Here is a 26524-nt window from a genome sequence, read left to right on the forward strand (position 1 = left end):
CACTTTTATCTCACTTCTGTTGGTGTGAAACTTTCTTCTTCTTCTCCTTCTTCTCCTGCCACCCCAAAAAAAATGTCTCTTAACTGTCAGCTACCCGCCACCCCAGATGCCATATTTAGGATACAAATGTGAAGAGATGACAGCGTTGTAAAATGGTGCCCGTGCTGAGATTATAATTAACATTTCCAACCTACATCACTCTCCCTCCCACTTCTCCTATGCTCCCCCCACCACTCCCCCCCATTCACTCACTCCTGTGTAATAAATGGGCAAAAATGCAAGAAGAAAGGAGAGAAGGGGAGAAGGAAAAGAAAAGGGAGATGGAGGAGGAGGAGGAGAAGGAGGAGGAGAGAGATAGTGTGTGTGTGTGTGTGTGTGAGAGAGAGAGAGAGAGAGAGAAGAGGGTGACCAAACGGAGGGAGGAGGGAGGGGGAAACGGCGTATGCTTGTATACAACCCTGATTTCCATTTTTTTCCCAACTCGTAATGTATTTAATTCAAGTGAAACGTAATCATGACGTGTCGTGTCATTAATCTCCTCGCCGCCTCTCCCGTAAGTACACTGAGTCTTTACTTTCAACATATATCCTATATCTTCATTTATCTTCTTACATTTTATTTACCACTATGTTTACATATATGCACTTTTATGCGTGCTGGCACGAAACACCGGCGACGAAACATTTCCAAAATTGTTTAATTTACTGCGACTGTTGTTGCCTCTTTTTTCTCTCTTCTTCTTCTTCTTCTGTCACGGGCAACACGCGGGATAATGGCCAACATAGTTGTTGATGTGTTTTATTTCACTCCGCTTTTTCACATTTATTTATTTATTTATTTCATTGGCAGCTTTGGCTGTGTGTGTGTGTGCGCGTGCTCGCATGTGAGTGATTGGCACGAGGCATGCATGTATGTATGTATGTATACATGTAACCGCGCGCTCCGGACCACTTTACGTGTGTGTCATGTATGTAAGCCGGTGTATGTGCGCGCGTGGTCGACAAGCATGTAGCAGTCGGAGCTCCGCTTCTAAGCCGTGACATGACAAAAAAAAAAAGAAAAGAAAAAAAGCGGAGAAATGCACTGTTTTCCCTCATAACTGAGGAAATACTCGGTGTAACAGTTAAACCAAGTCGACTCGAACAGTCAGCACGAGATGAAATGCGACTTAAAAATGCTCGCAAGTGCACGAAAAGTCACTCGGAGGTTTATTTTTGTTTAAAAATTGGACACAACTTCAGCTAAGTAGTTGTGCAAGCTAGCTCTTAATTTTTGTTTTTATCCGCGCGAGCAGTTTGGTAATTTGGCAGCTCTTCTTTAACCTCTCTGAAAAAGAACGGCGTCTTCTTCTTCTTCTTCTTTTTTAAGTAGGTTATATTTTTATTATTTATTATATATGTGTATTTTTTTTTTAAAGAAGAGCCAAGTTCTCTGTGCGTAACGGAGAATTTCGATAAGCCGCGGACATATTGTCCAAGCGTAAAAGTGGATTTTTGCATGTTAGCAAGTTGATTTACAAAGCGTAATTTGTAGGTAGATGCGATTAGCTTGACTAATTCTTTTGTTGGACACACATTAGGCATTGTGTTGTGCGTTGTTTCCGAGATAAGCACCGCCACTTTTCGTGTGGGATACGCGCAAAAAAAGAGAAAAGACTGTTTAACGGTGCTTTATAAACCTTATACTTTCGGCCACCTTTTACTACAATGTTTACTACAACCCGTTTAGTTGTCCTAACGTTACCTCAGCGCTCAGAAAGTAGCATAGCAAGTGTGGCAATACATGCAATGTTGGGGCCGTGTGCGTGCAAAACGCGTGTTGCCAGATTGTGTTCAGTAAAGATAAGTTACCGGTTTTCGTCCAAAAATGTGCGTTTTTGGACACGATGGCTCTTTTTTTTTGAGGGGGGTGAGGGGGGCACTGATGTCGGTGGTAGATTGGCAGAGAGGGATTCAAGATGAAATCCATGATGGCACTTTTCCCCCCTCCCGTCCTCTCCTTGCTCGCTCACTCGTCTTTTTCCCCTCCCTTAATCTTTTGTATAGAAAATTTAGGAACAAAATGGAGCAGGGGAGAGAGAGCGATAGATAGGCTGACATGACACACACACGCCACCCTCCGACTTCTCCGACTACCCTGCATCCCCCGTGTTCATGATTTTTAATCGCATTTTTTCTTTTGGTTGTTGTTCTTGTTTCTATTTGGAAGCGGGATTGTGCGCGGACACCATCTGCGGGCAGGGTTAATTTGATTTTTAGTGTGTGTGAGGGGGTGTTTATTAGTGCATTGTTTGTTGATGGTTATTTATTTCATTAATGTGCCTCTAATTGAGATGGCCGCGAGAGAGAAGAGAGAGGGGGGAAAGGAGCGTACTGAAAATGGTTGCACGTTATTGACGCACATCACAGGGGCGAGGAGGAAATTCCTCTTGAGATAAGGCGCAGACGTGTCATCTGGGTTGACCAAAGACACTCCCGTCGCCTTTTTCTATATCCAATGGAATATGTTTAGGGATCCTGAAATGCCCTATTTTTTTTTTCATATCTACCCAAAATGTCACACTCTTGAGAGCCTGTGCACAGTGGAAGTAGGTTGACATTGCTTGCGTGTCCTAAAATGAGGCATGTTTTTGGAGGGTTTGGCATTTTTCAAGACGGGTTTATGCACATTAACTTTCATAATCCCTCTACGAAAAAGAAAAAAAGAAAAGAAAGCTGAGACAATTAGAAAAGAAATGACTTCACTCCAAATCCCTGTTTTTCTTTGGATCATCGCCTGCAAGAGTGACTTTTGGCAACAAGACGCTACTTTTCCTTATCCGGGCTTGATCAAAAACTAATAACGCAAGCATTGTTTTTTTTTAATTATTACTCTGTTAGTAAAAAAAAGCCTCCCCTGCCTCTCTACAGGTTGTTTGCCATTAGATATAAGGCGTTGATTTCATGTCAAACCCTTGGCAGATACTCATCTGCAACCAGCTGTACTAATGAATATAAAACACTGGCCCCATGTTAAAAAGGCTCTAATGGTTTTTGCTTCATTCAAACCTCTGTCTGCTTGTTGTGTTCAAATAGTATCCACCTCCTCCTCCACCTCCTCTGTCACCCTCAATGCCGCCTACTTCCCATCTTTGTACATACTGTACTGTACTTGAAGGGGCACATCCACCCCATCCAGGTGGCTCTTGGGAAAGAGATTGTATGTGAGGGGAGAATGAGACAGAGGGAGAGAGAGTAAAAGGGAAAGGAGTGTAGCACCAATCAAGGCTTCTGATTGATATAATTGGGTCATTAGTGCGCTGCGGGAGAGGCACCTGCTTGCCCTCAGTTAGGGAGAATCTACTGCATTGTGACATTTTGAGACTGTTGAGAGTTCTGCTAGGCTGCTCGGGATTAGAGTGTATTTAGAGCATTAGGGTCTTACTTAAATAGTCTGCCACTTTTTGTCGCTCGCATTTAGTTTGGAAGACCAGCTCTGAAATCAGCGTTTGCAGCAGAGGCGTACAGGTAGACGGTCTGAATAAAAAACAAAAAAATCAAACACGACAATTTGATAAGCAAAACATTTTTCCAACTTTCCATTAGTGGCAGTCCCGTGACTGCGCTTTTCAGCAAGGTGTGCGATGTTATGAAAGCAAGCAGTATTTGAATTTCTCCCTCAAATCTTTTTTAAAGTTACAATACAACTCTTTTTGTGTTTTTTGGTTGCATTTCATTTGACCTGCTGAGATCAGCACAACAGATGCCTTCCCAGATGAAAAACTGAAAGTGTGAACTATTTTGGCCTCAATTTAGTCTGAAAACATTCTGGACACCGCATCAAAGCACTTTATACTGTAACCTGAAGACTGTGCAATAGAGAGAGAACCCCACAGTCCCCAGTGAGCAAGTACTCGGCGACTGTGGGGAAGAAGACATAAAGTCATTGTTGGAGTGCATCCTCACTCTTCAGCTCAAATCCCCTGCAAAAAAAATAGAAATAAAATGTTACATTCCAGCCTATACATAGAGTCAGGGAGCCCTTGAGTGCAATCAGTCACCCAGAATTACACCAGGATGTGTTGATTTAAGTACTGGCACCTCCCATTTATATGTGTCTTTATAAAATATAGTGCAACAGAGTGTGTTTCAAACAAGATGTTCCTAAGAAAGAGAACACATGCTCTGCAAATTTCCCCAGGGTGAAGAAAGAATGAAGCCATTACTATTATACACTTACCCTTTTCCCCCCCACACTAAAGCTGTTTTAGGTATCTGATATATATATACATAAATACCCCAGGGAGGTCACAGTGAGTGGTGAGCATCCCTGAGGGGGTCGAAAGTAGTGTGTTGCTTAAGGACACTAAAGTGGAAGGGGCGTCATTCATGGAAGAAAGGTTTCTGAACCTTTTCCCAGACAGTAGGGAGAAAATTGATCAGGTGGATGTTTGTTTCACCTGCAGGATTGTCTCCAACCTAGCAACTGATCCTCGGTGTGCACACATAAGCCTTTTAGGAAGAATGCGTACAACCACACACATGCTCCAACCAATTCTTCTTTTAAAGCATCAGTCTCGTAATCCCGAGTCAGACGAGTCATTCAGCACCCCCCTTCCCCCTCCACTCACTGGTTTTAGGAACGGCGCGGCCTGTATGAGTTGGAGTGAGACTCTTTTTTTTTCTCTGCCGAGATGCTTTCCGGTGTTCGGGATTCGCCCGCTCGGGTCTGGCACTGCAACGTTGCCTCCCAGTTCGAGCATCAGCTCGTGTTCTCTCGCTAGAGGAGTAATTCATTCAAAAAGAGGAGAAGCAGGAGCTCGAGAGGGGATGGTGCATTAGAGGAGGAGAGGTTAGACAGGAAGAAGCAAAAAGGAGTAAGGTTGTGAGAAGTGGAACATAAAACACATCAGTGAGGCAGGAAATGCTGGCTCAAGCTGGACTTTGCGCAGATGAAAGACGGTAAAAGTTGGGACGCTTCCTTTTAATGTAACTTTTTCTTCAACTCCGCTAAAGTACCTTTCGAATAAGGTCAACGGCGTAACAGATGCGAGCCATTAGATCGCCGTTTCACTTGCGTTCTGCGATCAAAACGATACACATGAAGTAGCATTTTTCCCCGTATAAGCAATCTGCAACACTCATCTTTAACGGTCGGTGGCGGAGACTGCGCGGGAGATGTTCACCCTTATCATTGTTGAAGCTGAAGATGAGGGAAGAGCGAGAGTGCGAGGCAGGCAAAGTTGAAGCGAAGCCGGCGGTGGGGAGGGAGGAGGTGGTAGTGGTGGTTCAGGGAAAGGTGAAGTAAAGGAAATGAATACCGGCTGTGGGGAAGTTCGCCACGTGACCACGCGATAAAAACCACAGGGCCAAATTATACTGTACCGCACAGGGAGCGGGCTCCCCTCACTTCCTCTCGCTCTCATCTTCTCTTTTTCACACACTTTGTTTTTTTCCCCCCTTCCTTGTGGTCAGTCTCTCATACACCCACTTATCCCCAAAGGACACCTCACCTCGCGCTGGCTTCATCACATGAGAGTGCAAGTAATGCAGCGGGAAGAAAGATGCACTTGTAGGGATTCACAGAAATACACACAGACTACGAGCACAGTCCTTACTTTATGCCTTAAGGCCGGTGCCTGAGACCTTGAAGATGTCTATTTTTAGGTACGTGGAGGAGGACTTAATTTTCAAACAACACAAAGGTCGCTGTTGCTATAGATCACTGGTTCCCAAACTGAGAGCGAGATCCCCAAGGGGTCACAAGGGGTCAAGGAGAGCAGAGCATACACTCAGATTTATTCTAAATCTTTTGACATTTACCTCCACAGACTGATAGGAAATGAATGAAGGGATCATTGTAAGTCAGGCTTAATTACACAAACTGTGACGAGGCATTCAAAGTACTGTTTAGCTTCATGAGGCTACAAATCACAATACACAAACCCTTCTTATATACAACCTATGATACATTAACACTATTTATTATGAAGCTGTATAACACTTCTATCCCACACACACGGTTACCATTATGAACACTAGGTGAAAGGTGTTCACACCCTGATATATGTTTACAATTACAACATGTATCTCTCATGTGCATGTGCAAACCTGCACTGACCGCCTTCACAATAAAACTCTGCCACTTCGGTGGATATTTACACAGTGACACCCCCGATCCCCACCCCCAGCTAAAAGAAAAAAAAACAAAAAACTTGTCTGAACATATTGTGCAAATTTCCCTCAGCTAGTATTTACCAGGTATGTAACGTATGATTCAGCCATATCGTTATGCACTCCTTGTGATCTGAGTCAAGGAGTAGTTATCAGTATTTAAACAGTGCAGTTTAAAAAAAACAAAACAAAACATAGTGACCCTGATGATAAAAAAAACCTCATTTCCAGTCAAGGCAATTCAGGACCCACAAAGCTGCATTTCAATTGCTGGAATGTCAACTTTGGGACGCTTTAAAGCTGGTGTCATCTTGCGAATTACTGTGTCATTACACTCCTGCTCATGCACTGCAAATTTCAGGATCAGGGGAAAAAAGAAAGGGAAAAAACAGGAAAAGCCAGTGAAAGTGCAGGAAAATCCAGTTTGTATCGAAGGGATGGGAAAATCCATTATGTGTTGCATATCAGCAGTCAACTATAGCTCCGGGCCTGAGAAGTGGAACAAATGCTTAAGTGCGTTTTACGTGGAGTCTTTGTAACGGCCCGCAGGCCGTGGCTGCGACAGGAAACCAGGTTGCTCAGAAACCCTGCGTTTCACTCCATTTGTGATCTCAGCAAACGCTTTCCTGAGCAATTTAGGGTCTCAGCGGTTCGCTTTTTAATGATGATGTCATGATGTCTATTTTGTAAATTGTGATCACATTTAGGCGATAAATCAGGGCCTGATTAAATGTGTGGCTATCCTGTGATTGACAAGCTGCTAGCATGTATGTCTACAGTGGCTATTAAGCCTCTTTTCCACTAGTACCTGCTCAGCTAAACTCAACTTGGTTTTTAGGGTTTTTTCATTAGGTGGTAGTTATGGGTACTCTGCAGTTTATTAGCGTTTACTCTGACTGTTTTCCAAGTGACCTGAGTCAAGTTGAAAAAGTGATGTCAGAAGATCGCATGCCACTGATTGGCCCACAAATGAGGTCACTGAGGGAGTCATGAGAGCAACTCTTTCGCAAGACTCAAACCCGGCAACGGCTGCTGGGCAATGGCCTCACACCTACTTGGCTCTTTCTTTTACCCTGAGTCTGACAAAAAGCCAAAGTGCGTGAAGCAGGTGTACCATCGCCTCGACCTCCATTGTTGTGTTGTCTTTGGATTGCAGGCAAACAGCGTCACTGGACTTTTGGGCTGCCTTGCTATAACGACCCCGCCCACATTGAGGTGGTAATAGAAAACGACCAAAACCTCATTGAGTAGTCTAGTTGAGGTGCTAGTGTAAAAGGCAAAAATTATGCTACACTCATGGCTCCAGACCATTGTTTATATACAGTTTTTGTGTTTATCTAAAGCAAACCAGAAAGTTGTTTTGTAAAGTCTATAGCACTGATTCCCAAAGTATGGGCCAGGGCCCCCTGTTGGGCTGCAAAGGTACTGCAGGTGGGCTGCAGTATTAAGCTCAGTTTAAAATGAGTATGTATTATTGTGTATAGCCAACAACCCGTGTTGTTCATGTGGTTTGAATGAAAGTTTCAAGAAAATCCATCACTTTCTCTTGTATTTTGATAAGAGTGAAGATTTAAGATTGGGTGAGACCCCATTTTCTGGTTTGCAAGTGGGCCACTTGCTGGTCTGTAATATCATTGTGAATCTCCTACGTGGATCACATTACCTAATATTAAATATTCATTGCCATGACGCACATTTAAAATCAGATTATTACCCCTCCCCTCACAAAACTAAAAACACCCACCACACACACACGTAGGTGTCACATTTTTGTACGCTGCTCTCACCCTTGCTTTGAGTACCTACCCCAATCCATTTTATAGCTCGCCGTGTGTGTGTGTGTGTGTGTGGACACACTGGGAATGAGCAGCATTTGTGGATGATGTGAGAATGTCGTCTTCGGTGCGCTTCTTGCTTAATTTACACCTGCTTTTTATGTGTTTCTCCCCCACCTGATTCCAGCATGATTTCTTCCCCACTCCACCCTCTCCCCGAGTCACCCCCAGCCCCCTTTTCCCATGCATCCTCTGCTGCACCTTATCTCCCTCTCTCAATCTATCCAAATTTTCTTTATTGGCATGACAGGGCCGGTGGTTGGCGACAGCCACCGTCACGGTGGAACAATGCATTGTGATGGTGATATTCATATGATAATGCCATCAGACTTAATACTGCAGCAGATACATTTAGATAGCCGCTCTCTCTCCCTCTTTTTCCTGCTTTTTATTCCTTCTCCCTTTCTGCACCCCCCCCCCCCCCCCCCCCCCCGTCTCTGTCTGCATGTGTATTTCTGTGTTGACTTTCAAAATGGTTTTTAAATGTTGCTCTCTCTTCATGTTATGCCCCAGCCTGCCACTATCACTACTCTGATTTCTCTGCTATTCTCTGTTCTAGCATGTCGCTTTCTCTTTTTTTGGTTTCTTTGCTTTTACCCTCAACACCATGTTGCCAATCAAATTAAATCATTTTCGTTCACATGGCTTCTGAGACTGTTTCTTTTTTTTTAATGCTGCCCAGTTTGTAACTGCTCTGTCTATTTGTCTGTGTCTCCCTCTTTCTTTCTCTCTGTCTGCCTCCTTTCTCATTTTTTTTTCTTTGCTCTTCGCCATGTTGGCAGGGCCCAATCTACCAGCTGATATCAGCATTCCTTGGCACTCTGCCAACTGGCAACACTGCAGGAGAGAAAAAAGAGAGGAGAGAGAGAGAGGGAGAGAATGAAAGAAAATTAGTGAATAATAGACGGAGGGAGGGAGGGAGGGAGGGAACGAGAGAATGAGAGGGGGATGGGAAGAAGTATGAATCAGGGAGAGAAAGAAAGACAGAAGGGAGAGGAATATGGTGAGAGAAAGAACAATAATGGTGGATTAAGAAAGGACTGTCTGTGTCTGTGTAAGAGAGTGTGTGTGTGTAAGTGTGTGTGTTTATGTGATTGATATGGTGTGATATCCCTGTGAGTCATAGCTGAGCTAAAATGTCAACTGGCTACATGAGAATCTCTTTGTCATCAAGCCTCAGTAACTCACACACACACACACACACAAATACTCAAATCCATATAAACACATATGTGACCATACCGCCATGTGAACAAAAATGTGGGTGACACACCTGCGAGCACAGATGTTCCATTGTTTTTGCCACAGTGATTTATGACCTTTTTGTTGTGTTGTGGGTGCTCAACTCCTGCAAAAATGATGGACAAAAACCAGCCACGGCGCACACAAATTCGGTGGAAGTGAGGCGAAGTGCTGCGCTCTCAAAATATTTGGGCGTGTGAGCGTGCCCTGCCAAAATGCTTGTGCATGTTCAATGCGCAGTATCACACTTCACGTTTCAGCTGACTCTGTTATCTGGGGTGACAGTCGCAGTACAGTCGAGACAACAGCAGCAGCGGCGGCAGCAGCAGAATAAGCTCACATATATAAATGACTTCAACAATTAAGCATGACTAAGCAATGTATGGGTGAATGCCACCACACCCAAACAGCAGATTTATTGTTCTGGCTAGGTGCATGCATACCATATGTGAGTGTGTGTGTGTGTTTGTGAGTGTGAGTGCGTCCGGGCCTGATTTAAGCAAAAAAAGCTGCTACTGTATGACTGTTCAGGAAGGGTGTGTGGGGAAGTCAAAACATTGCGCGCCCATCCTGTTTGGGACAGTCCGTGTCCTGTGGTGGTGCCCTTAACTCCTAAACACACACACACACCAATGCACGTTCACACTTCAGATAATCATCCCATATGTGCTAACAGTATGCCAGCATGTACGCTGAACACATGCAGGAGGCAGAACAGGTGCACACCTGTTACACATTCAATGCGCACACCAACGCAGGCTGAGGAGCAAGTGACGATCAAATAGAGATTTTCTTCGTAGTAAACATGCACGTGCATTAAAATGTATTGTTGAGTGTGCATTTAGTGCTTTGCAATCAGAATTTAGGGTGAAATCTGTTCAAAGGGTCTTAGTGTAAATAGCTTTTAATCCTGTTCGGCAAAACTCTGCTACCTGCAGTTCATCGCTGGATATTTCAAAAGCATTACACTGATACTATTATTCCTAATTTACCTAAAGTCTTTAGTTAGATAATTGTCTTAACATGCTTTTAAAAAAAAGGGTGGGAACAACTTCAAGTGCAGTAATTGTTAGATTTTTGGTTGCAAATAATTTTCTGAGCTTTCTATGCTTGTTTTTGTCCTCAGACAATTACAAGAGGAGACTGCCACAGGACTGTGTCCCCCCTCAGCAGAGACACTAAAGAATGGCATAACATCACACACAATGCTGGTAGGACTTTTTTCTATTTTCTTATATGCGCATGCATCAACATATAAAGACTCATACCCTCGAAGTTTGTGCAGTTTTTAAAATCTGGCCAAGGTTGTGCTATAAAAGCTAATTATGCACAACATGCAAATTTAACCTTTTCTTGAGGTTTTTAACTTTTAACTCCTTCTTAAGTCGCTGGTTGCCGCTCATTATCTGTCTCTCTCCCTCTCTTTGTGTTTTTTCTGATAGAGGATGGATTCTCCACCGGAGTGTGTGTTGTCTCTTTCTTGTGAGCAGACCCAGTCGCCCCCAACGCTGCCGTCTCTAGACCACAGCCCCCAGACCTCCTCTCCTCACACTCAGCTCTCTCTCCCCGATAGCCCTGTTGTCTTGCCCATTCACAGCTCCGAACCTTCCCCCCAGAGCCCGGACACTGCGCCTTATTTCCCCCTCTCTCCGTTCCCCCTCCACGAGGGTAATAACAGCAATCACCATGATGTTGATGAAGAAGATGATGAGGAAGGGCTGGATGGAGTACCTCCATCCCCAACGCCGGCAGTGGCTTTGTTCCCAGGAGGAGGGGGACAAGAAGCTGGATGCAGCCCCTGTTTGGACTCCTCTCCGCCAGATACACCATCAGCACCATTACTCGGGTGTGGTGCCCTGGAGCTGGCCCTGTCTTCAGGACAGAGTGGGAACTGTAGTGATGAACTAGACCTCCAGCTGTTCCAGAAGGATACTGTTACCAGGGCCACACCTGGAGTTGGAGGGGCCTCCTCGGGGCCTGCACTCAGGTATCCCTGTCATGTATGTGGAAAGAGATTCAGATTCCAAAGTATTTTGTCTCTTCATGCACGAGCTCACAGTCTGGACAGAGACCGGCGAGCTTCAGCTCTGTATAGGACTGGGCTCCCTTCAGCTCCACTAAAGCAGCACCTCAAAATCCAGCAGAACCACAAAGACCTAATTCCGAATCACAGAAGTCACCCAAACCAGCGTTTACTGCCTGGGGCTCTCATCCAGCATCTCACAGAAGACGATGAAGTCAATGGTGAGGTCAAAGGTCTTGATGATGGACTACAGACAGACCAGAACCCCAGTTTTTTACTGGATGACAGCACACCCTTGACCCCTCCGCTGACAGAGGACCCTGTGTCCGTGACCTCTCCCTATTCTTCAGCCACCGGGGAGGGCGTATCTGCTTCCATCACGCCTACATTTCGCTGCCATGCCTGCAAAGGAAAATTCCGAACAGCTTCAGAGTTGGCGCGGCATGTACGCATTCTCCACAATCCATACAAATGCACTCTTTGTCCCTATTCTGCCAGCCAAGAAGAAAGCCTGGCGTCCCACTTACAGGAGTGCCACCCTTCTCCCGATGTACCTGCTCTTCCACCAGCTTACAGTTCGAGGCCCATCATCGCAACCCCCGACACCCCAGTACCCACACCAACCCACACGCCAGCCCCAACCCCGAGCAACCCACAGCTGACATCAGTTGCTGCAGTGGGCGGGTCCTCTCCACTGCCAGCATTTCGCTGTGACACTTGTGGACAGCGATTTACGCAGTCATGGTTTCTGAAGGGACACATGCGAAAGCACAAGGACTCATTGGACCATAAGTGTCAGGTATGTGGCCGTGGCTTCAAGGAGCCTTGGTTCCTAAAAAATCACATGAAAGTTCATCTCAACAAACTTGGCCTCAAGGCTGGACTGGGAAACCCTGGGGGACCAGGAAGTGCTGAGCAGCAGTCTAAAAGCTCCCTCAACGCCCTCTACTCCAGTCTCCTTCTGACTCAGCGAGGAGGTGGTGCCAGAGGAGGTCAGGGAAGACCAGAGAGAGAAACTGGAGGCAGAATTGGGATGGGTTTGAGTAAGTCAGCCATCCTGGGCTATCTCGGTTTGCCTAGTGATGGCAGTGGGGCTAGCTGCATGGAGAGACTTCAAGCAGTGGCTCAAGTAGCAGAGATGGGAAACGGTGGTGGCAGTGGTACTGCAGGGGGAGCAGACTCGGGAAGAGGAGGGGGAACGACTAGAGCAGGGGGAACCGGGGAAACTCCAGCAACAGTTTCAGAAGGAGGAGATCAGGCAACTTGGTGGCAGCTGGTGGCTCGCAGCTTGGCGGTAGCTCAGCAACAAAGGCCTCATCAGCGAGGCCAGCAGCAAGGGCAACGAGGCCCGGGGCGGAGTTCAGTGATTACAGAGGTCGACCAAGTCAGAGCCTACCTTGGAGGCCTGGATCCTAGAGAAGAGACCGGAGGACCAGGAGGGCCATGGGAATGCCCAGATTGTGGAAAGCTGTTCCGCAGTCTACAGCAGGTGGTAGTTCATGCTCGAGTTCACACTCAGAGGCCCCAGAAAGGAGGTGGCAGCGAAGAGGAAGGGAGCAGTCATCATAGAGGAGTGGGGCTGGGAAGAGGAGGCAGCAGTGAAGTGAGACAAGAATCCCAGCTACACAGCGGTGGATCCCAACAAATGGCAGAACTGAGACAGGAATCAAAATTGATGGGTGGTGGATCACAACAAGCTGGAGGGGCTGCAGGGTTTCACTCTGTCATCTCAAGCTTCAAAGGTGTGACATGAGTGTTTTTTCTAGTTCTTTGGTTTGTGTTTGTTTGCTATCATATAAGAATACATTGTTTTTCAACTTCAACTTTCAACTTTCTATTGTCATTAGAATCTTAGCTGCTATCTTTACATTTTCCACTTTTTTCCCTTCTTCCCTACTTGCAGGAGAAAATGGGCTGACGACAGTCTCCTCCATACCTTCAGTTCCCACCAGGGAGCGAGTGCGTGGCAGAGGGATAAAAGACTGCCCCTACTGTGGCAAAGCCTTTCGCTCTTCACACCATCTCAAAGTGCACCTCAGAGTTCACACAGGTGAGATACTGCTGTGAGTTTAACAAACCATGTTTACTTTTTTAACCTTTATAAATCCCTGGAAAGGTTGCATTGAGCATCGTTGCTTTTCTAGAACTACAGTTTTTTTCTTTTTCTTTTTTTAAAAGATTTTACCCCAGAGGCCTGGCCAGCACTAATCATAGCCCTCTACTGCAGGCAACTGAGCTGCTCCACCGGAGCAACTCCAGCTTAAGTGCCTTGGTTGAGCGTATATTAACAGTAGTTTCTGGGGGGAAAAAATCAAGCCACTCCAGGGATTAAAAAGGGAAATTGCTCACTTCTCTTACTGGCCTCTAACATCGCTACCAGTAAACTGTACAAAAGAAAACCTTTTCATGTCTTCTCCACTAATTAAACAGTAATCCTCATGTCTCTATTTCGATTTGTATAATGCAAAATTTAGCTAAATGAAACTGGTGTGGTTTGATGTTTTTTTTTAATAACCTATTTATTTTTATAGACACATTTATTTCTTGTCAATTACATAAAAATACTAAATCTTCTTATCTTATCTTAAATAATGCACATATTAAATGCATGAAAAATTGCAGAGAATTCGCTGTCTTTGAAACAAGAATCTGTAACAAAAATCTTTAACATCCATCTTAAATACTGTAAAGAGAAAAAACATTTTAATAAACTTTTTTAGGACAAAAAGAAAAAAAAGAGGAATAACTGAGTACAGGATTTCTGACAACCAACTAGTTGGACTTTAATGAAAGTTAGAATCTCAAACACCACTCACACTCATACTATTAATTAATGTTCCATATTCATAAGCCTTTATCAGCATGAGTCATTGTCACTTTTCATTATTTGCCTTCAGGTGATGTATTTGATCAAAATTAAAACCCATCTCTCATTTTTTGCGATGCCACCTATCACTACTAACTGGAGAACCTCCCATAAAGACAGCAGCCAAAAAATGCACAGTGTGAAGTCTTTTTAAGAGTTGCCATTATCATTACTCATTTTATAGCTGAAAGGACTTATCTCAATGCGTTTATATTTTTCCCAATCATGCACTGCTCATTTTCTCATACACTACTGCCTCTGTTCCATCAAGTGATTATCACATGGTCAGTAATTAAAGCAAATGCATCAAATTATGATAATGCTCTCTTCAGAATCTCGTTTCCCATCGAGAGTTTTATCCCGTCTTTAGTGTTTGTTTCACCAACACAATCAAGTTGTCCCTGCATCTGTACGTGCGCCTGCGTTCCTCCTATGTGACCAGTTTTTTCTTTTTTGACTCTTGGGAATAAGATCATTTACGTTTTTCATATGTTTAACGTTTCCTGATGTTAATGTTCAACATCATCCCCTTTATCTTTCCCAGCTGTGTAATTTTTAATGAGTAATGGAATACTGCCATCTTTCTTTAAAACATGTAACTGCACCTCCTACTCAGAACTGCTCAAATGACCTTTGAGCAGCTTATACTTGCTGCAATTTTGCAAAATACTTGCTTGCCATACTTATTTGCAATGTTACGATTTTGCAATAAGTGCTGTGGCATAGTGAAAGTACTTTTAACCTATTTTAAAAATGATTGCATTTTTTGTGTATCTTTTACACATGAAACGATTTAGACTGCTGAAATTTGTCCTCAGGTCTGCATTTCACACAGAGTGTACCCATGAGATAGTCCTCAGTAAATAGGAGTAAAACTGATTAAAAAAATAAGAATTATTTGCAGGGAAATTTAATTTTAGCTGCCATAAAAAAAGTACAAGTATATATTGATATTGGAAAAAATCAATCTGACCTTGTTTTATTTGCAAAACTGGCTTTCCTGTGAAAAAACATGATTCGTTTATTGGCTTATGAACCGCTCTTTTAAGGTCCCACCACAACATTTCAGTCAGGTTGAGATCTTTACTTTGATTAGGCCACTGCAGCACCTTGAATTTTTATTTTCAGCAATTCTGTTGTAGATTTGCTGCTGTGCTTGGGATCTTTCTCATGTTGCATGGCCCAGTTTGAAACAAGCTTTGACTATTAAACAGATGGTCTCACATTTGACTCTAGATTACTTTGGTATACAGAGGAGTTAATGGTCGACACAATGACTGTAAGGCGCCCAGGTTCTGTGATTGCAAAACAAGCCCAAATGATCACTGTTTCACAACTGTGCTCAACAGTTTGTATGCTTGTGTTTCTTAGCAATAAGAGGCTTGCTCCTGGTAACTCTTCCAAATAAGCCATATTTGTTCAATCTTTTTGTAATTGTACTGTCATGAACTTTAATATTTAACATGCTAACTAAGGCCTGTAGAGTCAGAGATGCAGCTCTTAGGTCCTTTGCGGTTTGTTGGACAGTGTCGAATTGGGAGGACTTTGCAGAGACGTCCACTCCTGGGAAGATTGTGTCCTTTTATTAACACACTCCTGAACCTGCCAGACCAGAAAACTTCTAAAAATTCTGCTTTCATAGAAATGCTCAGACTTGCTGATGATCATTTAATCAAGCATATTTGATTAGCAGCACCTGGGTACTACTTAAGTATTTAATTCCAATGGAAGTCTCAAGAGTATTTATAGTTTATCATGTGGCTTCAAGGACCTGTGAAAGCTTTCTTTTTTGCATGACTGTATATGTGTGTATAAGAGGCAACTGTTTTTCAGGGTCAAAGGTGAGTACCATCAGGTTTCTACTGAAGAAAAAAAAAAAACATCCTGTATGTGAAATCAACATTGTGTATGCCATAAAATAGCTGGTATATGATATCATTAATACTAACACAAAGGTATTTCACTAACTGTAATATAAAAATACTTAAAATCACCAGAATATTTTTTTTCCTTCTTACCCAGTGAACACCCATTTTGGGGCATTCATTTTGGAGCATCTAATGAGTCCCACTGTTTTTTAAAAGATTTTTCTAGCTTTATTTTTACTGTTCTATAAATAAACTTTCTTCATTGTGTTTTCTCTAGGTGAGAGACCCTACAAATGCCCCCACTGTGACTATGCGGGTACTCAATCTGGCTCTCTGAAGTACCATCTCCAGCGGCACCACAGGGAGCAACGCAATGCCTTATCAGCTGCCTCAAATTCCTCCTCCTCTGGTCTCACCTCCACTATCAACAGTCTGACCTCTGGAACCTCTGGATTGGTCAAGCAGCGCCGATCTCAACCCAACCACTGCCCGGTCAACCGGGCTCCAACAGACAACCCCGCCTCTCGACCCAGCCAGCAGTCCTGGCTCCTGGGACTTCCAGACCAGCGGGAGCATCGAAAGGCCTTAGCAGCTCTAAGGGATGTTGACCTAGAGACCCAGTACAGGTACCTGTCTGGAGTAATGGGCGCTCTTTACCAAGGTGGAATGGAAGGAAGCTGGATCAGGGAGTCTCCTCCACCAAAGGCACCTAAGGTGTCACGACGTAAGCCCCTTACTACAAGCCGAATGGTTCAAGCATCAAGTGACAAGGAAGTACCCGTGCCATCAACTCAGGAGGGTGGTTTTGAACCACTGGATCTGTCCCGTCGCACTTCTCCTGGTCTTGGAGGGATGGAGGAGGATGGAGGCATGAGTGTAAGGGAAGGTGGTGAGGATGCCGTAGAGGATAGTTCAACAGGGGTCAAACTGAGCGAGTGTTTGTTTTGTCCTTTTCGAACATCATCAGCAGAGCTGATGGCCATGCATCTCCAGGTCAACCACACCAGTAAGTCCAGGCGCAAAAGAAGCTCTTCAGTGATCTTGGATGATGATGGAACCTCAAAGACCACAAGGCCAAGGATGGATCCCTCTGACCTCGACCCTCTGACAATATGGAGGCACGTAAGTGAGGCCGAGTCCCAGGCCTCCATGGGAGAATGGTCCTTAACTCAGTCCCAAACTCTTAATGGTCTCTCTGAGCACACAGCAGAACATCTGGGTAATGCTCTTGAACACCCAAACTCCATGTCCTCAGTGTCAAAGAATGTAACAGATGTTCCTGAACTCAAGGGCAAAATTGATGAAGAGAGAGATGAACAAGATGAAGAATTTGAAGAGAATTTGGAGAATAGCAGTCTGGAGGATTCACAAGACCAAGACCTGAGGATGTCCCTCGCTCTTTCACCAGCCCTGAGCTCTAACCACGTTGGAGGGGAGGAGGATAGAGTCTGAGGAGATTAAAATGTTTTCAATGACACCGCTTAAATTGGAATGTTGGGTTTATTGTTTTCCAACAAATTTTGACAAAGAATTGAAGAAAGGGCAGAAAGTATTACATAGAGAGAAGTTGTTTATGGTTTTGCCCTGTCATACCTTCATTTCTGGGCAGTCCTGAGGAGTCTTGACAAAGAGGAGAGCCAAAGCTATGGTATTTCCTCTGTCATTATTTGTCTCCTTGGCTTTGTGGTCCACCACAAAATACGGTAAAATTCCTGTAAAAAGAAAGCGCATGGACGCATCTTTTCAGGATTTTGTCGGCCACATTTTCTATTTGTTTTTCAGACTTCACCGAAAGATGGGTGATTTTTACGATGATCTCCAATTTGATAATCGAAAGATCTAGGGCAAAGTTCTGCATCATTGTAGAGTCGTGCGTTTATCCCACACTTATAATGGACTGGTAAATCCCAGACTACAACACTGACCATGCTGGAGCCAGCTGCGACTAGATGCTCTCCTGACGGACTGACCACTGAACAGCTTCAGGTTCCTCCTCAAACTACAACAAACAGACATGGAGGAAAGTTTAGTCTAAAAGTTTCAAGCTGCAAACCTCGGCTAAGCTATTCTTTATTAATTTAAGGCATGAGGCAACCGTTACAGGCCATGTGCTTTCCTTCAAGTATGTATCACTGCCTTGTTTGTCAGAAAAGTGTTTCTTGATGACTGTGCTAAAGAAAAACAGAAAGTTTGTAATATTTTTGTTCATTTGTTTTCAGTTAGTGCCTGTTCATGTATGTCGTCGAGAGAGTCTCTGGTATCCTTGCCCATCGAGGCTCTGATAGATCGTTCATTTTATCTGAATATACAGTTTAAACGATTTAAGTACAATATATTTGTTAAAAGTGGTTCTAGGGTGTTGTGAATAGTTCAGTTGTAAAAGAAATGCTACATCATAGTGTAATGTCCTTGACACAGACTGTAGCTGTTTGTGGCTCAGCTTGAAAAGAACAAAAAAAAGTATGTCATATAATGTGAGGAAAGGTCAAAAGCTGAGCGCTTAAAAAGGAGGTCAGAGTTCAACATTCAGTGTTTACAATGGTAGCGGTTGTTGGTTGGGGATGCAAAGGCACCAACTGAACACAGAGCGAGAGTCTGTGTGAGGGCTGAAGGGGCGACGCTTGAGCTCCTGAATACAATCAACTGACACATTGTTTTGAAGAGACTACGACTGTGTCAAAAAAAAGGAAAATTTTAACTTTTTACAAGGTAGAGAACGACAAAGAAAGCAGTCTAGCTGCCAGACAAGACTAAATCTAAGAAACAAACTGTACTCTTGGGTTACGGTGTGTTTTAGATGAGTAGTTTCCCTCTCTTCTTCTTCTTTTTTTTGTTTTAATAAGAAAAGAAAAGACAATGGTAGGAGTAATTATTAAAACACTAACAAACGCATAGGCATCCCAGTAGAATATGTGTAGCTTTTGTAAAGACGAAAAAAAAAAAGCAGACTTTTGTTTATTTTCCTTTCAAGATGCTTACAGAAAAAGGTTATCAATATAGGTGATATTGATTATAATGTTTGTGAGCTAAGACTAGTTGGAATGTCTATACAGAGCACTGTGCAAGTTTTTTTTTGAGTTCCCAAAGTAGTTGTTTTCATTTTGACTTTATCAATAGACCAAACGTTTTTTCAATGGCAGTTGTCACTTTCGGTTGTCATTTTTAAGTGTGTAAATGTGTGGTTTCAGTAGATTTACCCCATCGATTAGCAAAATCAGTCAGCTAGGTTGTCAGTGTATCAGATATTCGACCACTGAACTGGTGGTTAGGAAAAAAATGAAGTGCATTTTGTTTTTTATGTGGAAACATCCAGTAATCATTTCTTTATCCTAGTTTGAAGGTATATTTATGAATGTGAGGCATTAATATTCTCTTACACTGGTTAACAGCCTCTATTTATCTGCTAAGACTCAAATTGATGGGGTAATTTATGATTGTGACCACTCTTTAATGTGCATTAATGTGATTAAGTTCCCTTTTTAGAGCACCTTATGAGTTTTGTAGTGAAAGTCCCTTAGTGGTGTCTCCTTTAACAACTACTGTCAATGCCACCGTGCCTTCTGTTTCAAGCACTTCCTGGTATATTTTGTAAAACTCACCAAAAGCACTTAGCCTATATCGACACACTCTCTTTCCTCTTTCCTATTCCCCTTCAACACATCAGCCCATTCTCTTGATCATCTTCTCCTGTGTTCACCTCCTGATCCCTCTATTCTTGTGTTTTTGTTTTTATTATTTGCCATTTTTTCAGGCCCATTGGGCCTTAAACAAGGTCACTAGGCCTTATGTTCTAGCATGGCTAGACTCTTAAAAGAATGAACTACCTACCCTTAGACAAGTAAAAATTGTTGTAGAAGTAGGGTTAGAGAACTTCGGGTCATAATACTAACCCTTGGTAAACCAAAGCCCGAGTCTAAGACACATATACGTTGTGTTTAATCTCATGAGGTGCCAAAACATGTCTATTGTGACACTAAATCAAATACACTAGAGGAAACAAAATAATTCACCGTTTTCCTTTTACTCTCTCTTTTTCCCCTCGTCATGCTTGCTCTCCCTCCATGTCCTGCTCTCATCTGTAAACAGTCTATCTCTAGCACCACTTGAAGGTGACGTGTACTATCTGGTATTGAGGCCTTTATTAGATTTTTATTTCAGTTTGTGTGGTGTTTGTTCAATGCCGTTGAGATGGAAAAATGCTCTTATAATGATAAGTATTATTGTTTTAGCATTATGGTTAAAAAAAAATCAAGAGAAATGTGTTGTTGAATGTTGTACAGATAGCATTAGAGATGTTGTGTTTTTTTAAGGAGAGCACAAACCCGAGCAATGGTCCCTCCAACTCCTCCCGCTGGCAGATGGGAATAAAATGGACTGCCAATCATCATAAAAGTCTAATGACAAAAAGTCCCAGAGCTGTGGCATGTTTTCAAAAGAAACAAAAGATTTGAATGTAAAAATGAAGCCAAGGCCTCATTATTTCCAAATTGATTGCAAAGAAACAAAAATCATCTTTGTACCTAAGCTAATCATTTTACTCTTTTGAAGGTGTAGTTTAGTAGGAGTAAGACAAACACACGCACGGCTTTGTAGTGACTTGAAAACAGGGAAACCAGGATGTGCTTACCTGAAAACTGATGAATGCACAATTACATTCCAAGGATGCACAATTGGTGTACCTAACATGTTTAGCAATTTCTATTTTTTCATACTTTGAACACCTTCCTACTGTTTCATTGAGGTGTAGCAGTTTTTTACATGGCGTCATACACACATTGCATGAAAGTTGTCTGCATATAGGACGTGATACAACCACTGGTAGCTACTGTTCCCAGACTGTTTGGCAAGTGGTTGCTGGAGGTTGCGAGTTGAAAGAGAGTGGTATAAGGAAGATTTTGTTGTTCTTGCTTTGGCCACTAACAAACTGTTGTGGTTGCCTGTAGTTTCTACACAAGTTGGTGAATTATTTGCAAACACTCGCAAACTGCTTCCTCAGTGGCATTAAACCTTGAAAAAAATTGCAACACAAACAGAGAATGTTCACCTTCAAAGTAAAAGCCAAGTAATTTTAAACGATGTGGCTTTTGCTTTGAAGGCAAAAGTTTTACTACTGCTCTGAGAGTAGCTGGCAAGTGTGTGCAGATAAGTCAACATGTTCCTTGTAAACCGTGGGCGACTGTAGCAGTTTTCTAGGAATAAAGGCTTTCACCAACTAGTCAGTGAATAAACATTTTTTGCTAGCAACTGGTGGTTGGCAGATGATCACAGCCTCATCTCTAGACCTGTGTGTCTGGGGCCTTAGTCACCCTGCAGTGTCACACATCCGAAATAGCACACAAGTTAACATCATGTTAGCCATCATGTTATTAGCAATGACATGACTGCAAAACATAAATAAGCTATATATGGTGTAAAAGAGAAAAAAAGACTTCTAAAAGCTAAGCTGCTATTGTGTCATTAGATATGTGCCTAGTTTGTGTAAAAAATAGTACTGCTGTTCAGTGAAATCAGTTATAATTAATGCATTGAGGAAGACGTTATCCACTAACTGGCCCTGGGTAATGCCTTGATATTTTAAACCAACAATGGCATCTTGTTGGGCAGTGTTTTGATCTAGAAAATAAAAAATATGGTTGTATATGTCCTCTGTCATTTATATAATCACTGTCAGAGTGCTGAACAACCACACATAGTAAACACAAGGAAAGAAAACTACTCATGCTAGCAATGCTAATGGTAGCTACAGGTTTTCCTTCTATTAAACTTGTTTAGTCTAAATTTAAAAGTACATTTAGCCAAATAGGAGACTACAAACAGGCCTACCTTTGTCTTGAGATACTAAGACATCAGAGCAGATTGACATGTTTAATATGTAACAGTTTATTTGCCAAAAGATTATTGAAGCAAAAAGAGTGTATAACATCCTGTGTTAGCTAGCTCGTCTATATTGTTACGGTTAAACTTTACTGTTAAGTTCAAACTGCTTGTTACCGAGTAGAGTCTGCCCTCTTTTCTTGTGGTATTTACCCTTGTCTGGTATTTATTCATTAGTTGCTTAAAAAATGTTCTCAAAGTTGATTATTGCCCTGAAGAAATAAGATTACATCATGTTTTGTGTATCAGCAGCAACTACAAATTCTGTTTTTAATTAAATAGTTGTAAACTGTAATTTTGTAATAGCTATTAAGAGTATTGTCAGATTTTTAAGGTGCATTCCCAATTTTTAGAATAATTCACAATTAGAAATAGAGACAAAATCAGCTGACAATTTAACAAAGTATTCAAATGTTTCCAAGAAGATTGCTTGTGTTTGTCTGACTTCAGTTAATTTTTTTGCCAAACAATTGTTAAAAAATCAGTGAATTTTTTGCACAATTTTCAATTTGCTCGCTTGTAATTTACAAATAGATGTGAAAACGGCACCTTATATCCTGATTGTAAATCAGAAAATTCTCCAGAAAGGATACATTTGTCATTTCAAAGGGTATTGTTCTTTTTTTTTGTAATATGACAAATCTTTTGTGAGGTGAGGGGACCACGCTGGGTTTGGGCTCTTGTGTAGTTTACTGCCATTGCAGTGAGGGAAAACTGACCTAACATAGTAGTGACTAATATAACTTTGTGGACAGATAAAAAAAATAAATAAAAATAAAACACATTAGAAATAAATAAACACAAAACAAATCCTGTCTCTCTCTTTTTTATACCTGTTCATTTAGGATGCAGTTGTTCTTTAAAGTGTGAAAACGCTCAGTGAGACAGCTTTATTTTGCATGTTTATCTGCATTCTATAAGAACGTGTTTGTGACTTCAGAATTTGAGATGTTGAGATGCTGCATCTGGTTGAAGTGGGTGAAATACAGAAAGCTTGAGCTTGTTGCAAAGGGAGCCCTCCTGTGGCCTCCTGGCCGATATTGAGGGGATTTAAACAGGCTTCCCTCAGTCTTGATATTCATTTCTGCTTACAGGTCACAGAGATGTTTGCTTTAAAGACTGATAACTTAGCAAATCTAATATTAGAGATCTGTAAATGTATATCCATTAATTATGATTTCATTTGTGTTTTACAGCAGTGGTTCCTAATCAAATTCTGCCTGTTTAAACTGAGTAGCAAGGGCAGCTAAGACTGAATTTTCCCTATTTCCCGACTAAGAAGATTTAAATTTTTTTAACCTGTAAGCTGCACAGTTAGCGCTGTACTGGCATGTCCTGCTGGGAAATGAGAAATGTTACTGTATATTCACAAAAGGACAGCAATACAAAGTAATCTGAACATATAGGATCTGTTCGTTTTTGGTTTTTTTTTTTTAATTCATTAAGCTTATCTTTATGGAAGTTTTTTCCCTTAAAAAAACAAAACATTTTTTGCCATCTATAAATAAAAAAAATCTGGATTATGATCTCAAAATATTTACTTCTTAACTCGAAATTTCAGGTTATTTTCTCATAAGTTTGACTTACCAAGTCGACATTTTGATTTATGTTGGGGTTTTTTGTTTTGTTTTGTTTTCTTACATTTTTTCCAGTGGCAGAAAGAAGCTTTTACAAAACTGTGATGTTTTTGGCATTTATGGTAGATTTTTTTGCATCATGCATATTCTGTCATCTGTGCTTGTGCTGCGTGATTTCCTTGATTTCATGTTAGCCTCTAATTTGGGCTCCATTTGGCATTTAAGGCCTACTTACAGCACTCTAAATGTTGCGTGGGTTGCATGCGACCCAAATGTCAAGGCACCCCTGACATCTGGGCCAATAAGGGTTGACCTGTGGCTGAGTGTACACAGCCGCAGTCACCGTGAGTCAGTGCTGTCAGTCAAGGATGAGTGTGTGGCCCACATTTGAACTGCACATGTGGGTCATAACTGGTGCTGACATTTTCCTCCAGAAGGAGGATGTGGACAACAACGACCACTGCAGTTATGTCAATGTCTTTGAGTACCTAATGTGTTCTAATAGTATTATTTGAACATGGAAAGGGTTCTATTATTTACAGCAGCTATGAAATCCCCAGGCCAGGTGCAGGCTAGGATCAAATGAGATACATAATGACAACAGCACCATCAAGTGGAGACACTTGGCAGGGTTGAGCAGAAGGGAATCTGTTTTCTGTCCTTCTGTGTTTCCTCTTCCCTTATCCCTGACACTAACCAGTTATGTCTGCTTACTTCCAAGCCTTAGAAAAAAAATAGGTAGCTCTTAAAATAGATTCAGAAATTCTAAACACCCTTTTTTAAGTTAAGTGACCATGATCAGACATGACATTACATCAAATTAACATTTAAACACATACAACTGTAAGTTTAAGATTGTTTAAATAGAACCCCCGCCACCCACCCCCAGGCAGATCGACAGAAATACCAATGGTATTGACACAAAAGGTACTGGTATTGGATTGATACTTTGTTTCTGTTCTCTCAGTGTGTAGCCCACTGAATTGTGTTAGCCTATAGGCTATAGATAGCACATTTAAACAACAGAAGTTGACCCAAAGTGGTTAAGAGACAGGGAAAAAACCCACAGTTTCAAAACACACCAAGAGCTTAAAGGTGTGTGTTGTTGTCAGAATTAATTATTGTGGGAAAATAAACATCACAGGGATTCACTGGTCATTAAAATGTGTTCAGAATTGCAAATGCATGATGATTCATCTATAAATGAATGACAGACTGCTCTATCATGTATACACGGCCTTTATAAGTGAATAGTATTGGCATTGGTATCAGCAATAATGCTCCTGCATTTAACTTGGTCTCAGATCGATACCAATATTTGCAGTATGCTGCAAAAACACAATTTACACTTTCTGCTTTTGCAAACGTGGTTTATTTTGAAACTCTGGACAGGAAATCGGATATTTATTCTGAGTGGGATGTGGAAAATAGCATCCTTGTATTGTGAAGCCTCCCCCACCCCACATAAAAAGTTTAGAACAGGATGTCACTGCAGTATATTCGTGTGTTTGCAGGCTACACGTGTTTTCAGCTCATGGTCATTTCAAAGCTGAAAAAAAAAATCATAACTATAACACATCAATTACCACGCTTATGTAAAAGGCGTATCTAAATGCTCCAGGGTTATACTTCTTATTACCTGCCTATTAGCCTACATGTCTGTACCAGGGCAATAGTGTGCTCCCTGGTGACTGGTTGAGACTGAGTGGGCGAGACAGAAAGAGAGAGAGGGAGGGAGAGAGAGAGAGCGCTCCTGTTGCCCATAAACCGCAGCGTTGCTGTCACTAAAGCTTCCTCCCATCATCTGCACCGGAGAGCTGAGCATCTCCTCACTCTGTCAGCCTACCTGCTTCACTCGGTCTCGGAGCCTCCACAGTCCACTCAGCCCACCACCCCCTCCCCTCCATCACTCTTTCATCTTTTAATTTTTTATTTTTTCCCAGAGTCTGTGAAGCACACACTGCAGCACTCTCTCGCGCGCTTCTGGCTGAAGGACTGAGCACGGAGAGCAAGAAAGACCCAAGTCCACTTCTTCTTCTTCAGTTGCAGAACTCCCTCCGCGCATCTTCCCAACATGAGTGAGGTGAGTATGTTACAAACTACAGCTCGTGCTCGGTGTTTGGGACTCGATCACTTTCTTCTGTTTTTAGCGGCGCACGGTCTACAAGTGCAGTTCCTGGACTTGGTTTTATTACGCGCTGCAGTCCGCGCATTCTACCTCCGTGCTGAGCCGTAATTTCCTCCACGCGTGTCCGCATCTGCACCTGTGTGGAATTAACCGTGTTATCTCTCGTCCCCGCGAGCACGCACGGGTGCATCACATCCGATCAGATCAAACTGCTGGTATTTTTGTCGTTTGTCCAGACCCCCCCACCCCTCACCAAATCCCGCTACGGCGAGGTGCGGTTAAGAATCGGAACAACGTGTCTTAGCGCAGCGCTTTTTGCTCCTGCTTGGCTTTGATCCCGAGACTGACAGAAGTGCTGCAATGAGAGCAGCAGCAGTGGCACCAGCTCACATCGCCAGTGGGCACTATGGACATGGTGATGGAGCAGAAGGGTTTTCCCAAAACCGGGATGTCGGGGCTTGTGGAAGGCAGGGAGGGAGGGATTTCATAACATCCAAATGATGAAATTCCAGCATGTGAATCATTTCTCATTTAGCGAGTGAAATGAACCGCTCTGCAGTACAGTTCTTTCCAAAGCTAGGGCTTTCAGGCTTTATCTTAAGGATTCATGCAGTACATAAAGTTCCATATTTACTGCAGAACCACTCAGTGATTCATTCTCAAGCTGCTTTTTCTCCTTTGTGTAATGAAGTGGTTTTCTGGTGTGGAAATGTGTGTGGTGGTGTTGGGGGGAGAATCCATGGAAGCATTAAAAGTATGCATACCTTGTCTGTAGGTATAAGCTCACCAGCTTTATTACTGAAATGCATCACTCTCCCAGTGGTTTTTCATGGTCGGAGCGGGTTCTACTTGCAGCTCGCGTGTCAGTTCTTCATTATTTCTGGGAAATAATCCTTAAAGCTTTAAGCTGCAAGTTGACTTAGAAGTAGAAAGGAATGATGTATTACTCTTGTAGGGGT

General features: G+C 42.5%; 1 protein-coding gene across 1 annotated transcript; it reads left to right on the plus strand.

Annotated features, from left to right (window-relative positions):
• Window positions 1–397: 397 nt before the first annotated feature.
• On the plus strand, window positions 398–17590 carry znf219 (zinc finger protein 219). Its single transcript, XM_026162683.2, has 5 exons — window positions 398–553; window positions 10356–10440; window positions 10672–12994; window positions 13156–13302; window positions 16264–17590. The coding sequence occupies exons 2-5, from the start codon at window positions 10435–10437 to the stop codon at window positions 17436–17438; spliced, it is 3651 nt and encodes a 1216-aa protein (XP_026018468.1). The 5' UTR covers window positions 398–553; window positions 10356–10434; the 3' UTR covers window positions 17439–17590.
• Window positions 17591–26524: the final 8934 nt, after the last annotated feature.

This window comes from Astatotilapia calliptera, chromosome 3 (assembly GCF_964374335.1).
Source record: "Astatotilapia calliptera chromosome 3, fAstCal68.1, whole genome shotgun sequence".
Classification (NCBI taxonomy): domain Eukaryota; kingdom Metazoa; phylum Chordata; class Actinopteri; order Cichliformes; family Cichlidae; genus Astatotilapia; species Astatotilapia calliptera.

Bases quoted from the DNA above. Each gene is read 5' to 3' on its own strand.
- znf219 (XM_026162683.2), top strand. The intron at 12,995-13,155 runs GTGTGACATGAG...CCCTACTTGCAG, and splicing joins TGTCATCTCAAGCTTCAAAG to GAGAAAATGGGCTGACGACA. The intron at 13,303-16,263 runs GTGAGATACTGC...TGTTTTCTCTAG, and splicing joins GCACCTCAGAGTTCACACAG to GTGAGAGACCCTACAAATGC.